This window comes from Phyllobates terribilis, unplaced genomic scaffold (assembly GCF_046119375.1).
Source record: "Phyllobates terribilis strain yellow unplaced genomic scaffold, ASM4611937v1 Scaffold_13__5_contigs__length_258822181, whole genome shotgun sequence".
Taxonomy (NCBI): Eukaryota; Metazoa; Chordata; class Amphibia; order Anura; family Dendrobatidae; genus Phyllobates; species Phyllobates terribilis.
This window is the reverse complement of record NW_027362773.1, coordinates 248,917,815-248,934,623: the sequence shown is the minus strand read 5'-3', so window position 1 is coordinate 248,934,623 and position 16,809 is coordinate 248,917,815. Positions and strand designations below refer to the sequence as shown.

Here is a 16,809-nt window from a genome sequence, read left to right as displayed (position 1 = left end):
CATAGTTTACATTGGGAATTGTGTAATACTTAATTTCCCCTGCGGAGGCGCTGCAGGGAAATGACATACTAAGTCTAAGCTCTTCCTCTGATTACAGCCAATCACTGTCAATCCCAGCACTGGAATACCATGTGACAAGCTGATTGTCAATCAACTGTTTTAAGAAGAAAAAAATTGACCCTTTAAATTGTGATTTATTTTTTTTTATTGTATCTATTTCATATATAGTATTGATATTATTATGGCAATAACATAAATTTTGTCAAGACTGTGTGACAAATATTCTTCTTTCTTTGGCTTTTTCTCTCACAGGTACATTTCAGCTTACAGATATTAAGGGGAATGAAAAAGGAACGATTAAGGTGACTTTGAAGTGGAAATCCACATACCTGCCTCCAAGTGAGACTATTCTCACAGGACCATTGGTTGATGAGCTGCCAAAGGAAAAACCAGTTCCAGTACGCTTACTTTCAGATGAAGAAGTACCGGCACCGAAGCTCAAAGCCTTAGAGCCTGTCCCTGTTGTGAGTACTCTTGAACATAATTCTTATTAAAGGGAATCTGTCAGCAGGTTTTTGCTATGTAATCTCTGAGAGCAGCATAGTGTAGAGGCAGAGACCCTGATTCCAGCGAAGTGTCACTTATTGGGCTGTGTGTTGCTATTTCAATAAAATCAGTGTTTTATCAGCAGGAGATTATCACTACAGGACTAGGTGTCTGCTGCCTCTTAGTCCAACCACGCCCATACCAGTGATTGACAGTTTGCTGACAGTGTACACAGAAAGCAGCCAATCAGTGGTGTGGGCGGGGTTATACACAGCTCAGCATTCCGAGCTCTTCTCAGAGAAAACAGGGATTTCAATACAACTGCTGCACCCAGTAAAATAAGTGACACATCGCTGGAATCAGGGTCTCTGTCTCTACATCATGCTGCTCTCAGATGAGAAAAAACTGGTGACAAGTGACCTTGATTGGAATAAAGGGAATCTGACAGGGGATTCATTCAGGTCTATCCATCAGCAGGCATTAGAGGCCGGCTTCACTCTTACATCCGTGTATGTTTTACTTTGAAAAGCTGCAGACTTTCGGAGAAAAACTTAGAAAAGGCACGTGTCTTGAATGACTAGTCAGAGGCCGTCCCCCTCCCTACAGTGACATGTATAGGGTAAGACCTGTCAGTATAGGGGAGCGGTTCAGGAAGACGCCGCTGGGGACCCACCTAAGACAAGACAAGCCATCTGAGATGTATAGTCTCCTGCCGCATCCTTTCTCTGCAATGCTGCATTGTTTCAGCAGTAACACAGCTGGTGTCTTATTCCTGCAGCGTAAATCTCCAGCCAGAATCCCTTTAAGTTGTCAACTTTGGAGCAAGTTTATAGTTTGCATCTTACACAGAGAGAGTTCAGTACTTTACCTGTTCTTGCATTTTTTCCACTGTGTAGCTTAAGCTCAACTCACTAAAGACATGAAAGTGAAGCAATGTGAGGCTGTGTAGCGTGGAGTGATGACATATAGGTATAAGGATAGGACCTCCTGTGACCCCGTTAGTAAGATCCACAACCCCTTCAATCAGCTGCTGAGAATCGGACCCTCACCGATCTGATATTCAGGATAACCCCTCAGTGGAGTAGTCCTGGGGAATCCATGTAAAGGGGTTGTCCAGGCTTAGAAAAACATGGATACATATTTCCAGAAACAGCGCCTCACCTTTCCACACGCGGGGCTGAACCGTCCGAGGCCATCTGGGGTTTGGTTTCTTCCGCTGACGTCTCGTCGATGGAGCGGCGACTTCTCTTCCATTCTGATTTGTTGATGTGGTGTAACTGATGACATCATGCTGATTGACAGCTGGCTCCCTGCTGCCTAACTGCAGGGAGCCTGTTGTCAATCAGCATAACATTGGCAGTCACGCCCTGTTGACAGAGCAGCGCTGAAGATGTAAAGATCAGAAAGCAACGATGGGTCACTTGTGTGATGCAGATTCCTCATGAAATTTGCACCAAACTTTACATTGAACTCAAAAACCACACGTTGGAAAAAAACACCCAGCTGAGAGTATGCAAAGTGTGTCAATAATGAAATACTACTTTGTATCCTCACCCAGTCAAATCAGTTCTCATACTTTGCACTGACGAGGGGCAATAACCCCGAAACACCGTGTCTGCAAATTGAGATTCTGATTTGGCTTTTATTCTAAGTCATATTACACAACTCGTTAGAGTTAGTACTGACTTGTAGGATCGTTACTTCCAACAGGTGGCGCTGTCCTCTTCCTCTCTCAATAGGCAATTTGCATACTTAGTATCCAGCACTAAATAGGGTAAAAATGAGACCCCTGATTCTGTGTAATCTTCTGTTATCATCCGTGTAAGATCAAGTCTTCAAACACAGACAAGCGGAGGCATTTAACACATGACCAAAGCAACAAAACCCAAGTTTGGGGTTTTCTTACATCTATTTCAGTGAAAACAGTAAAAGAGTTTTATTACGGGACAGCGGTTGACACAGGCCTTTCTGAAAATGGAATGACTTAAGGCAAAATGGAGATGTTAACCATGTCGGCCGTTCTTCTACAGAGCGGCACATGTGGTCCTGCGAGGCACTGAACGCGGGGATTAAACAGTTAGTGTCTACAAGTGGAACTCATAAAACCCCGGTCTGGGGAGCGGATCACATGTGTCCTACACATTGTGCTGACTGTCACAACTCTCACTTCCAAAATATTTGTAAGCCAACACATTTTTTATGTGGCAACTGCAGTCACACCCGAAATAATTCTAACAGGCTGATAAAGAACATCGCCTCTACCCAGAAAGCAGATGACTCTGATTACCGTTCTTCATACGCAGGCACATTCACGTCTTGTGCTCATATTGTGCCTGAAATGGGGATATTCAACTGGGAGGGGGGGTGCGTAAAAAAATATCTCATCCCTGAACATGGCATTGCACTTAATACTATGAGACCTCACAACCTGTCACGGGTGTGTCAGATGTGACAGACAGTCGCCCTGCAGTTGATTGCAGAAGATCCCTTTTTTTGGCATTACAAACACCTTCTTAGATCTGTCTCATTTTAGGACCCAGCGGCTACTTCCCTCCTGCTAATTGGTCTGGGTGCTTAAATACTTTCTGTTTGCTACAGGGAGGGGCCAGTGATATTCACATGTTCCCTTGTGAAGGCTTGGAGCTATTAGAGTGTGTCTACTTCCTCTCTGGTGCCTAGGAGGACGTTTGGTGTAATCTCTCTGAAGTCAGGTCAAGCTAAGTTACTTTCCCTCGTATTTTTCTCCCTTGTTGTCTTTAGTTGTTAGTGGGGACTGACTAGTGCTCTTCCCTATCCAGGGCCAAGCTCTAGGGAAATACAGAGTTTAGGTTCCTGTGCGTCGATTGGTGAGGAACCAATATAGCGATGATAGGGGAGTCAAGGTGATATTAGATCAGCCTAGGAGATCTCCTCTCCCCCTTTCCCTAGTGTCTGGGCTCCCCCTTCCCCTCTTCCCTTCGTGGTGCACTTAGTCTTTTCACACCTTGCGTGGCACAACCTTTCGACTCAGTGGACCTTGATTCTTTAGATCAGACATGGACAAATATTCGATATTTTAGGCGGGCTCAAACTGCAATCGGGGAAGTGTGAGCCTTGGCTTTAGATGTCACATGAGGTTGTGCCCCCTTGGAGACAGAACCGATCTCCCTTTGGTAAAATATGGCTATATAAATTGACATTGGGCAACGATGGTCCAGCAGTCCGCCATTACTTCACCTTGGCAAATTCACGCATAGTCTCAGAAGACCACCCTACTTCCTCCTATGTCTTCGATCTTCACAATACCTTTGACTACTCCCTTCCAGTCACAGCCACAGTCCCCCCTAAATCTACCCTGCCTCAGTTTCTCACCCCCTTCTCACTAGTCATGGACTCCATACATTCGCCAAGACTGACTATCTAGTGATCACAGGCACCATCGACAACGCTGGGACATTCTGAGACCTGTGTTATGACATAGGGGCACCGCATCTTCTTGATAACAGCCAATGATCTGACCTTAGAAGATAAACTTTATCAGACATTATGCACGTCTGTGTTAGTCGCTAAATCAGATTATAAATGACCCGAATGATTTCTCAAATATGATACAAAAGTCACATTTTTCTTATTATGTACATTTCAGGCACCAAAGCCGAAGCCAAGGACTCGGAAATCTGCCGCAGACAAGAAAGTCTCATTCATTGAAGCCAATATGGAAACCCTGGTAAGAAACGCTACGGTATTACTGGGATTGCTTAAAATATGTGCCAGCTCGCCAAAAATGTACATTGGGATATGTGCACACATTGAGTATTTGCTGCAGATTTTTCTGCATCAAAAACCATATCGGCTAGACAGTTTAGCCACTGGGAACCTCAGTGATCACTGGATTGGGGTCCCATGTTCCCTGTGCTTGCCTTCCGCTAGTCCGTGGCCAGGAGATGTTCAGTGGATCACTAGTCATGTATGTGCCCTGCCGCTCCACACTAAATCCAGTGTAACGATGAACATGGCCGAGTGCACTGCATTTCAGTTTATTCAGTAATAATAATAATCTTTTCATTTATGTAGCGCCAACATATTCCGCAGCGCTTTACAATTCAGATAGTATTTGCAGTCATACTATTTTAATTGTGTAGCACAGTTGTTCTATGCCCTGAAGGGAGTGTTTACTAGAAAGTTAGATTTTATGTCACCTACACTTTCTGCCAGCCCACCTGTGTGACGGGAGTGGAGAAAACTTCTGAAATTCATATATGGATTGAGATTCTTATGCTGCCATAAGAATTACCATTATAATCCGACTACGGCTTTGACTGTAGTCGGATTATATCATCATATCAATAGTAATTACATTAGCTGGTCACGGATTTTTCAGTAAATGCATTGAATCATATTTTGTGATTTCAGAATCCAGTCAATCAAACCACTGATGAAGAAAAGACAACAATGAACACAAAACCAATGACCGTTTTCAACATTTCAGAGGTACGTCTGGTGTATTTTCTTTATTAATAGACATGTGACTCTGTAGTCATTAAATATGCAAATAGCCTTTTCAGAGAGGAAGAGGACATGAATTCTAGCACCACCTATTGCACAACCCTTTAACAAGCCTTTCCTCTTAACAAGCCAAACCAGAAACTCCATTTTCTGACACATGTTTCTGGGCGTTTGCCCTTTATCAGTGCAAAGCAAGAGATTTGATTTGGATGTATGAAAGGCCTTTGGGGTTTAAGTGGAATGTTTCTCCTTGTGGAGAGTCTCAAGCCTGCGTAAGGAGACTTGCAGGCCATGCAATGTTCCTCTGGGAATTTAAATATTCAATTAGCCTCTTTAGAAAGGAAGAGGACTTGAATTCTGGCGCCACCTATTGGAAGTAGCCATCCTAAAAGTCAATATGGATCCTTTAATGAGCCTTGCCACATGAGGTAATATGAGAGGCCAAACCAGAAACTCCATTTGCAGACACCTGCTTTGAGGTGTTTGCCTCTCCTCTGTGCAAAGTAGTTTCTCCACAAGAAGAAATGTGTCCCATTTCACTCCCAGCCAAAGGCCTCTCATACTGCCAAATCGGATCTCCTGCTTTGCACTGATGAGAGGCAAACATCGAGAAGCATGTGTCTGCAACTGTTTCTGGTTTGGTTTGTTATCCTAAGTCATTTTGGCTAGGCTCGGTAAAGGGTCGATATTGATTTTTAGGATTGCTACTTTTAATATGAGGTGCTAGAGTTCAAGTCCTATTCCTCTCTGAAGAGACTTTTTGCATGTATAAATTCCTCAAGGAGCATTGCATGGCCTTTAACTCTCCCTACTCCCATTTGGGCCTCTACAGACGGAGAAATGTGCCCCTTTAGACTGTAGTAATTTTTCTTTTCTTAATCTTCTCAATTTTATGTACTAATACAAGAACAAGACTGAAATCTCACCTATCGGTGATAATCCCTGCGGTTGGACCACCACCAGTCTCTGAAGTTAAGGCCCCGTCACACTTAGCGACGCTGCAACGATCCCGACAACGATACGACCTGTCAGGGATCGTTGCTGCGTCGCTATGTGGTCGCTGGTGAGCTGTCAAACAGGCAGGCTCACCAACGATCAGGGGAGCAGCGACATCGTGGAAAGAATCTTTCCACGATGTCCTGCTCCTGATTACCAGTCTGCTGAAGCAGGAGCAGGCTGGTAACCATGATAAACATCGGGTTACTAGGGGCACACACGCACCTAGTAACCCGCTGTTATCATGGTTACCACTCTGCTACGGTGAGCGGGAGGTTAACGCTCACTTTAGCAGGCTCGTAACCATGATAAACAGCGGGTTACTAAGTGCGCGTGTGCCCCTAGTAACCCGATGTTTATCATGGTTACCAGCCTGATCGCTGCTCCCGCTGGTCACACACAGCGATGTGTGCTGACCAGCGGGAGGGCAAAGACCAAAAAATGGTCCAGGACATTCTGCCTGATCGTGGCAAAGTGTCACACGTAGCGACATCGCTGGTGAGGTCGCTGTTGTGTCACCAAAACCCGTGACGCAGCAGCGATCTCGCTAGCGATCTCTCTATGTGAAACGGGGGCTTTATCGCCGGTCTTGTGGATAGTAGATAACTTCTTATCACTGGACAATCCCTTTAACGTGCTTCAACACTAAACCAGCAGCAGATGCTGAGGGCAGACCCTTTATATAGACTACTCGCCCTGTTCTTGCAATGCCCCTAGTGTAAATTTTCATTTGCACCATATGCGACGACCTGCTTACGATTGCGCTCACGTATCTGACTGTGATTGCAGTGTTGACCACCTACCTAGTGTGTGAGTTTTTACACCTTGAGACTACCGCGTTCAGCCCGATCGTGCACAGTATTGATGCATCCGACAGGCACATCTATACATCTTTTGCCTATGTACATATTCTTTTCTGTTCTTTGTATCATCTTTCTTTTTGGTGAGCGGAGTCATTTTTTTTTTTGCACTTTGTTTTTGTACATGAAATCCCCATCGTTAAATGTCAGTGACTTGCTAAACACATAGCCCATAATGGAGCGCTGCTGAAAAAGCCAGAAACTGATAAATACATCTGTAACGTTCCACTTGCTAAACATTATTCTTTACGGGAAAATGCGTCTATTAGTTTTCTTCAGCGTGATGATTGTTAAACAGCCCTGAGTGCACGGTGTCGCTGCTCTGCTTCATACCTGCTCTTTATCCTTCACTTGTCAGGAGTATGACTAGTCCATTTATCTTCTGACAACCTGTAGGTGAACCTACCAGAGGCAATCTACTTATCACTCCCATTCCTCTAGTTTTGTCACAGGGTAATTCAAGTGTCTAACTAGTAGATTTATTAGAAATAGCAGAAAAAGTTACAATTGCCGTTATACCAGCGTCATATATATTGTCGTATTGTGTATTTCCCACGACAGAGGACAGGTAAGAGGCAGGACTGTTATATGTCAGGACGTCTATTCAGTGGAATTAAAAGGGAATCGGTCACCAGGTTTTTGCCACCTAATCTGAAAGAGGCATAATGTAGAGAAAGAGACCCTGATTCTAGCGATGTTTCACTTACTGGGCTGCTAGCTGTAGTTTGGCTAAAATCCCTGTTTTATCAGCAGGACCCGTAAACCTGCTGCCAGGTAGTCCTCCTCTGTATAATCTCGTCCCCACCACTGATAGGCAGCTTCCTGTGTACAAACTGCCAATCAGAGGTGTGGGTGGGGTTATACACAGCTGCAGCAGATAAAACAGGGATTTTATCAAAATGACAGCAAGCAGCCCAGTAAGTAGCACACACTGGAATCAGGGTCTCTGCCCCTACACCATGCTGATCTCAGATGGGGTAGCAAAAACCTGGTGACAGATTCCCTTTTAAGCAACTTACCAATAAAGCTGTCGCTTGCCTATCTGATGGCCATGTGTTCAACATTCACCGTTGTAGCTAGGTTTTCTTTCATCCGGGGTAAAAATTAATTTTGCCTCTCTAGTCCAATTTTTCCATACTCTAAAAAATTTAAAATTAAATAATACAGAATGTCTATTCGTGACCCCTTCCTGACACCGAGCCCCATGGACACATACCCTGTCTGATCCCCCGAGCTGCTCTCCTGGTAGTGATACTTTCATGAAGTTTCAATTAAGATACATTTAGGCACAAATGTAAATGAATAATGATAAAGAATATTCAAAACTAATCTGTCACCAGTCTTCACGATACAAACTTCATATATTATATAGATCTCTTAGATCTAGTAAGAAAACTGTATTTACTGTGAAAAAATCCATTTTAGCATGGCTGTAGATCTTTTATGAAGTTTTTTTTCTCAGTCTAATTGACTGACTGCACCTCAATGTCCCTCATCCCTGCTGAGATCTCACACTACTCAGTACAAGCTGTACTCGAGAGTCAGGCCAGGATGGCAGAGAATGAGCTCTCCCATTCTATAGCTGGAAATGCTCATCTAAAGAATAATATGTGGATATGGTATGTAAACTGAGCAGAGTGGCTATATCAGACCAAAAATAAGATTGCACAAAATGTGTATTATAAGAATATGATTGGTGCCAATAGCTCACTTAAATAGATCAGAATATAATCTACCAAAATATAATCACATGGGCAGTGTTTGCCATAATGTCCATTACCTGGTGGAATAGGGAGGTGAACCAACTAGATGACCCGACGCGCGTTTCATCAACCTTCTTCAGGGAGCGCCTGGTTTTACAAACGTAAGTACGCCAGCTTTATCAAGTGTAAGAGATCTATTTGCTAATTTATAGAGTTTGTATTATTCCATCTGGTGACTAAGTACAGTCTTAAACCCTATATATTAATGAGATTAGCATATACACCAGTTCCATAATATAATGGTGTTGTTTTAATTTACCGAGATTTTATTAATCTGTTATACTGTTAGCGGTAGTCTGTAAAAAGGGCATACACTCATTTTATTCCCTTTTTTTATTCATCCTATTGCAGTAGCCTGCTATAATAATGCTACATGATAAATTAAAGTAAAAACTTTACAGTGATCCTTTTCTTTTCTCTAACTCAGCAGGGAGGAAGTAAAGGACTGCAGTAATTCAAGTCTCTTCCTCCTGTCTTCCATGAAACGAATGTTTGCAGTTTGCATGAAAATCATTATTAATTGTAGTTTAGAGATGTTATGATAAGTACCTTAGTGGATAAATTAAGATGTTTTTAAGTGACTACTGTCTGGAGTAAGTACCTTAGACCTCAATGCTTGGCCTGATTGTGGACCGCGATGCATGAATCGGCCACAGGTTTCCTGACCTAAACCTGACAGCATTATATATAACTATAATGCTGTCAAGTTTGGTCAGAAGACATGTGGCCGATTCATGCATCGCGATCCGTATTTGGACCGTGATACCCGGTCATCTGAATTCACCCTTAAAGGGAATCTGTCACCAGCTTTGTGCTCTCTAAACTGAAAGGGACATAATTTATGGGCAAAGACCCTGATTTTAACGTTGTGTCACTTACTGGTCTGCGTGGTGTAGTTTTGATAAAATTACAGTTTTATCAGCATGAAATTATCGCTAGAGGACTACTTGGCCTGCTGCCAGGTAGTCCAGCCACGCCCCCACCACTGATTGGCAGAAAGCTGCCAATCAGTGGTGTGGGCGGGGTTATACACAGCTCCGCATTCATACAACGGTCAGATCTGCAGCCGATAAAACAGGTTTTAATCAAAACTTCTGCACCCAGCAAGCTAAGTCACACATTGCTGGAATCAGGCTCTCTGCCCCTACATCATGCTGCTGTCAGATGGGGTGGCAGATTCCCTTTAAGCAGAAATGTACCTTGTAGAGTACTGACTAGTGTTATGTTACCTGATTTGTCTTATTGTAGGCAACACATGATAAATCTGCTGAAGAGGAGAATATTAGAGAGCAATTAAAGGAATCTGTTTATAAGGAGGAAGAGGTATCTCCACCTTCACACCGACAATACCAAGATCCAAGCTTTGACACATCAGAAGATGAAATAACTGAAGATTTGGAGGCAGGAGGTGGTATTCATCAACATAAATCTAAATGGTCACTTTATATTTCTGTACTAATGTTTAAATACCCATAAAAGAGGGTAATCCAACTTGTGAAAAAAAATGCAAAAAGTATTGTAAATGTTATAAAGCAAAAAAGGGCATCTTCTCCCCCCACAGATCCAGTGATGATGCTCCGGCAGTCTTCCCAGTCTTTAGTTTTCTCATTTTTTACATTTATGACAGGATATACCATAAATGTACAGTATAACAGATACGGGTCCCACCAATGGGACCCTCATCTGTCTAGAAAAGGGGCCTTGACACATGCTGTTGTCAGTGGAGAAGTGATCACCAGACTAATGAGTTCTGACCACCCCTCCACTGATAGCGGACATGCCATAAGTCTACAAAATACTAATACCTTTTTAATATGAGGTTGCTCACGGCCTCCACTAGTTGACTCCTATAGAAGCCTCTATTCTGTCCTCTTGATATTGAAAAAGGGTTCTTTTACGTTGTATCATTCAGCTCTGAAATCATCAGGGTTGGGCACGGACCTTCACCAGTAGTTTCAGACTTGCCATCATCAGGTCAGTCAAGATCTTCCACTTAGAACCTGACAAACCATATGGTTCGGACTTGGTCATTCTGAAGCCTCAGAGGACCTTCCACACAACAATGGTACAACATAGTCCAGATTAATCCATCAAGTTGCATTCTATACATTAATGTAGGAATCGGAGGGATTTTAGATCTCTATGTAGACAAAGTTCATGTGTAGCTTCTCAGCAACGGGAAACCCATATGGGAAGGTCGAAGTTGTTCCCAGAGGCAACTGATAATGAGTGGGCAGATACATTGTTTTCAAGTATAATTCAAGCAAACAATCTATTACCTAAATAGGTTGTCCATTACCATACATACACTACCCTCCCGCACCGGCGTCGGGAAACCCGGGACGTGCGTCACATTGTTATGCCATGTAAGCCCTGCAGCCAATCAGCAGCCACTATTACTTCCTTCAGATGAGCCTCAGACACGTCATAGAAGTGAGAGTGCAGCAGCCCAATAGCAGCCGCTCATTGATTGCAGGGCTGACATGGCGTAACAATGTTACGAGAGCCCCGATTTACCCGGCGCTGGAATGGTGTTGCTGCGGGACATAAGTATATTCTAGTTTTATTTTAAAAGGGGAACTACATATTTGAAAAAGGGGCTGTAATTTGCATATGACACAGTTGTTGAAGGGGTTTACAGGCTTCAGCTACGTTTCTCTAGTCACAGGATTGCCAGATCGAGCAGTCAGTCCTGACAGCCAGTATTTGATTTCCATACTAGTGGTCACGCGCTGATGAGATTCTCATCCGCTTCTTTCAGTAGAATAATCTGCACTCTCTCTATGAGATCTGGAGCCTTGAAAACCTCTTTAAAGGGTATGCTTTATTACAGATACTATACCTTTGTGGGGGTTTGGGTCGTCACAATTGATGACAGGTTCTCTTTAAATTATATGCAGGGGAACGGAAAAGTCATAATTGGACCAATTATTGGTAAAAGTGAATAAAACAGAGTTCATTTTTTAATCATTTCATTTATTTTGTACAGATCCCGATGGGCGACAAACGAGAGATGGAAACGAATCTACAGAAAGTGACAGCGATGATTGCGTCATCCCAGCAGCGCAGGAAGTGAAGCCGGTGAGGAGCGATTTATGAAATCATGTATTTGTAGTATGTCTTCAGAAATGAAATATTGTGAAAATACCCAGCAAAACGCAGAATTTTGTGTACAGAATGATTTTTTTTGTAGTGTCGGATGTTAATGATGCCATGTAGCATGTAAGTGTGGCCATATTATAAGATATAGTTACTTGGATAATGCGGAATTAGGAGCTGGATGCCTACAGGTCTAGGGCGCAGTGCGAGGCTGCGCACTGTGCAGCATGTCAGAGGCAGCATGCAGACTCCTGCTCGCCGCAGGGGGATGCTCCGGCTCGCTGCCTGGGAAGACTCCAGCTCCCTGTAGGGGAAGGCTCGCCACAGGGTACAGGGGAAGGCTCCAACTCACCTCAGGGGAAGGCTCCGGCTCGCCTGCAGGGGAAGGCTCTGGCTCGCCTGCAGGGGAAGGCTCCGGCTCGCCTGCAGGGGAAGGCTCCGACTCGCCTGCAGGGGAAGGCTCCGACTCGCCTGCAGGGGAAGGCTCCGGCTCGCCACAGGGTACAGGGGAAGACTCCGACTCGCCTGCAGGGGAAGGCTCCGGCTCGCCACAGGGTACAGGGGAAGGCTCCGGCTCGGCGACAGGGAAAGGCTCCAGCTCGGCTACAGGGGAAGACCCCGGCTCGCTACAGGAAGAGGTTGGGTTTACATACAGCAGCAGAATACACAAAGCTTTCCAAATTTGTTACACAGTCCATTCTTGATATTCGTCTATTCATAAATAATGCAATAAATTAAGTATGGTAAGCCGTAGTTAGGATGGTACTACCTGTCAGAGGAGGTGCCTGAAGCTGGATGTGACTGTGTGGTGGGAGCACCTGTTGCAAGGATATCGAATAGGGGTGAGGTTGGACCTCCTGAATGTAAGTATACTGCCTCATGGTGATTTCTGTGTGAAATCTCTGGCGGTCATTATAAGGGCTCATGCAGACAACCGTAGTTTCGGTCTGAGTGCGATCCGTCAAAACATCTGATCACACTCAGACCAATGTTATTCAATGAGGCCGTGCACATACCCGATTTTTTTCCCTAGAACCGAGTGGTCCGAGGAACAAAATAGCAGCATTTGCCTCAAATAATCTGATGGCACTCGGTGATCCAGCTCTATGGGTCAGTGGAAAACAGACCGCACTTGAATGTCATCTGGGCTCTTTCAGAATTTACGGACAGGCTGAAGGGAAAGGTTGGAGAACCTTTTTTTTTTTTTTTTTTTTTTTTAATTCTCCATATGCGTGAAAAACTTATCCCACTCTGATCAAACTCTGATCAGAGTGTGATTAGCATATTAGCATCATCGGACCATTTTTCTCTGATGGTGGAACATACGGTCGTCTGCATCGGCCCTACTAGTAATGGGAGCTCTGGGTGTTTCTCTTTTGGGGGCAGGGGGAGGCGGTAGCTGGATGTCTCTGCTCTGAGGGCTCTGGATGTGCCTTGCGACCCTGTCCTATAGGTAAATGTGGCTTTCAAGGAAAGAAAGGTATACCACTGTCCACAATGTAACATTAACCTGTCCACTACCACGGACCACCAAGAAATTGTAACTTTAGGGCACGATTTATCATTTGCGGGGGAGGGGGGTTTAAGTCTTGGTTTTTTTTTTACTTCCAATTTTTCACTGACCCTTTTGGGGACCAAATCCATGAAAATGGCTCACACGATTCATGAATTTTGCACAAAGCCCAAAATCGTCTTGTTTTACGACTTTCTATCAAGAAAGGGCACAGAAGTCGCAAAAAAAGTGCCCTATTAACCGGCATACATGTTATCACTGCAGGGCAGGGGGACTGGGGTAGAGTTGCGGCAAATTTTTGCAACTTTTTTTTTTTTTTTTTAAAAAGTTGCATTTCATAAAGCTGTCTAAAAACATCCGGAAAAGCCACATTTTAGTTAAAATGAGAAAACTAACAAAATCGCAAAAAACAACGTGAAAAAAGGCGCAAATTATTTGATCAGTTTGTCGCAAATCAAAAAGTTACTAATTGAAAGATACTCACACCAAAAACTGGCAGAAATGCAATAATGACTCGGGCCCCTAATCTTTTCATTAGAGTAGAAGAAGTGCTGATTTTTAATAGTAGAGATATGAACGTGCGCTGTAAGGATGGCGGCTTCATAATATGAATGTAAGGTAAGATATCTTTTTAATAAAATTCTTGCCGCTGAGCGATTGATATTTTACTGATGAACTTTACCTAACTCACAGAGTGGAGATCACTTAATTAAAATCTTAAGGAGAAGTTCTGTCTTTCATTTAGATCCTCAGCACAGGACTATAATTGTAGCATTGTAACGGGTCTGGGAGGCGGAACCTCTGAGCTACTATACAAGGGGGCGGTCCTTGTAAGGGAGCGGGTGGCAATCAGGGATGACGGGCAGGCAGTCACAGCAGGTGACCGGGACAGTCTCTGAGTGGACAGGCTGGAGGTCACGGCAAGTGACCGGGGCAGTCTCTGGAAGAACGGGCAGGAGGTCACGGCAAGTGACCGGGGCAGTCTCTGGAAGAACGGGCAGGGAGTTACGGCAAGTGACCGGGGCAGTCTCTGGGTAAAGGGTAGGTACGACCTGTGATGGCAGAGCCTCCGGGTAGGCTAGCAGGCAGATGGTAGATGTGTGCTCCCAGGTGAGCAAGCGAGAGTCTCTGGAATGGTAGGTGGTCACAGCACGTGACGGCGAAGCCTCCAGGTAGGCTAGCAGGCAGGTAACAGGTGGGCGCTCCCAGGTGAGCGGGCAGGAGTCTCTGGAAAGGCAGATGGTCACAGCACGTGACGGCGGAGCCTCCAGGTAGGCTAGCAGGCAGGTAACAGGTGTGCGCTCCCAGGTGAGCGGGCAGGAGTCTCTGAAAAGGCAGATGGTCACAGCACGTGACGGCGGAGCCTCCAGGTAGGCTAGCAGGCAGGTAACAGGTGTGCGCTCCCAGGTGAGCGGGCAAGCTGGTCCATAGACAGACTGACAGGAGTTGGAAGGCAGACCGTCGGACCTCAGGCTAGCAGGCAGGTGACTGGATATCAGGCAGGACAAAGGCAGCAAGCTGGCAGGAATCTGGCAGGTAACTGGCAACGGGACCTGAGGGCTGAAGCACAGGTGAGACACAGGTGCAAACAACATTGCTCGGGCACCTCCATTTTGGAGGAGGTGCCCTTTATATGGGAGGTCCTCCGGCAATTGGCCGGGGACTCCTTAGGACGGCGCGCGCGGTCCCTTTAAGAGAGGGGGAGCGCGCGCGCCCTAAGCACACTGCCGGGGAAGGAGCGCGCGCCGGAAGCAGCGGGGAGAGCAGCGCTGGAGGACGCCGCGCCAGGAGCGGGGAGGTGAGAGGGACGGCGTCTCTGCCTAGAACGGGGCAGAGATGCCGATGCTACAGTACCCCCCCCCCTTTAGGCCCCCTCTTTTTTAGGCCAGAAAGAAATTTTTCAAGGAGAAGCGGGGCGTTGATGTTCTCCCTGGGTTCCCAAGTTCTCTCCTCAGGACCAAACCCCTTCCAATCTACCAGAAAAAAGGTTTTTCCTCTTACCCTCTTGGAGGCCAGAATACTCTACCTCAAAGATGTCATCAGCGGAAACCGGAGCAGGAGGGGCACCTGGATTTTTGGAAAAAGAGTTAAAGACAACGGGTTTGAGGAGAGATACGTGGAAGGAGTTGGGGATCCGTAGGGTGGCCGGGAGTTTTAATTTGTAGGCCACAGGGTTAATTTGCCTGAGGACTTCGAAGGGGCCGATGAATCGAGGACCCAACTTGTAGGAGGGTATTTTGAGCCACACATGTTTGGATGAGAGCCAAACCTTGTCTCCCGGACGGAATTGGGGCGGATCCAGACGTCTCTTATCAGCATATCTCTTCATCCGCTCAGAGGAGAGAAGAAGAGCGGACCTGGTGCTCTCCCAAATAGTAGAAAATTCGCTGACAAGAGACTCCGCAGCAGGGTTGTCCACAGAAACGGAGACAGGAAGTGGAATCCGGGGATGTTGGCCACCAACTATAAAGAACGGGGATTTGGAAGAGGACTCGCTCTCATGGTTGTTATAAGAGAACTCGGCCCACGGTAGAAGATCCACCCAGTCCGAGTGGTGAGCATCCACGAAGTGCCGGAGGTAGCTGGACAAGATCTGATTGATCCGCTCCACTTGACCATTGGACTGAGGGTGGTAAGCGGAGGAGAAATCCAGGGTAATGTCCAGCAGCTTACAAGTGGCTCTCCAGAAACGAGAGGTGAACTGAACCCCACGATCCGACACGATGTGGAGGGGCTGACCATGGAGACGGAAGATGTGGCGGATAAAGTCTTTAGCCAACTCGGGTGCAGACGGAAGACCAGGCAGGGGAATGAAGTGGGCCATCTTAGAAAAACGGTCAGCGACAACCCAAATGACGGTACAACCGGCAGAAACTGGAAGGTCGGTGATAAAGTCCATAGCGATGTGTTGCCAAGGAGCAGCAGGTACGGGAAGGGGCAGGAGATGGCCGGCAGGTAGATGTCGGGGAACTTTGTTACGAGCACAGGATGAACAGGCCGCGACGAAGTCTACCACGTCCTTACGTAGGGTAGGCCACCAGTAATGCCGGGCAATAAGTTGAAAGGTCTTTTTTTGGCCAGCATGGCTAGCTAGTTTAGAAGAATGTCCCCAGCGAAGAACCCTCTCCCGATCTGGCACAGCTATGAACGTCTTACCGGGTGGAAGACGAGTTAGATCCAAGGGAGCCACATTCATCACCTTGGAGAAGTCGATGATGTGCGTAGGTTCCTCCTCTTGATCGGAGGACAGGAAAGACCGAGACAAGGCATCAGCTTTGACGTTCTTGTCCGCCGGACGGAAATGAAGAGTGAAGTCGAAGCGGGCAAAAAACAACGACCACCGGGCCTGGCGAGGATTGAGCCTCTGGGCATTTTGGAGATATGCCAGGTTTTTGTGATCCGTGTAGATAATTACCGGGTAGAGAGCCCCTTCAAGCAGATAGCGCCACTCTCCTAGTGCCAATTTGATGGCTAGCAATTCCCGGTCTCCAATGGAGTAGTTGCGCTCCGACGAGGAGAAGATTTTGGAGAAGAAGCCGCACGTTAC

General features: G+C 45.8%; 1 protein-coding gene across 2 annotated transcripts in view; it reads left to right on the top strand.

The window, feature by feature from the left end:
* RPGRIP1L (RPGRIP1 like) overlaps positions 1 to 16,809 on the top strand; it is a 148,884-nt gene that overhangs the window by 104,895 nt on the left and 27,180 nt on the right. For both annotated transcript variants that reach the window (XM_073659380.1, XM_073659381.1), the window contains exons 18-22: positions 313 to 524; positions 4,172 to 4,252; positions 4,939 to 5,016; positions 9,899 to 10,058; positions 11,640 to 11,731. In XM_073659380.1, the coding sequence (XP_073515481.1) occupies positions 313 to 524; positions 4,172 to 4,252; positions 4,939 to 5,016; positions 9,899 to 10,058; positions 11,640 to 11,731 (623 nt within the window). The remainder of the gene's footprint in view (positions 1 to 312; positions 525 to 4,171; positions 4,253 to 4,938; positions 5,017 to 9,898; positions 10,059 to 11,639; positions 11,732 to 16,809) is intronic.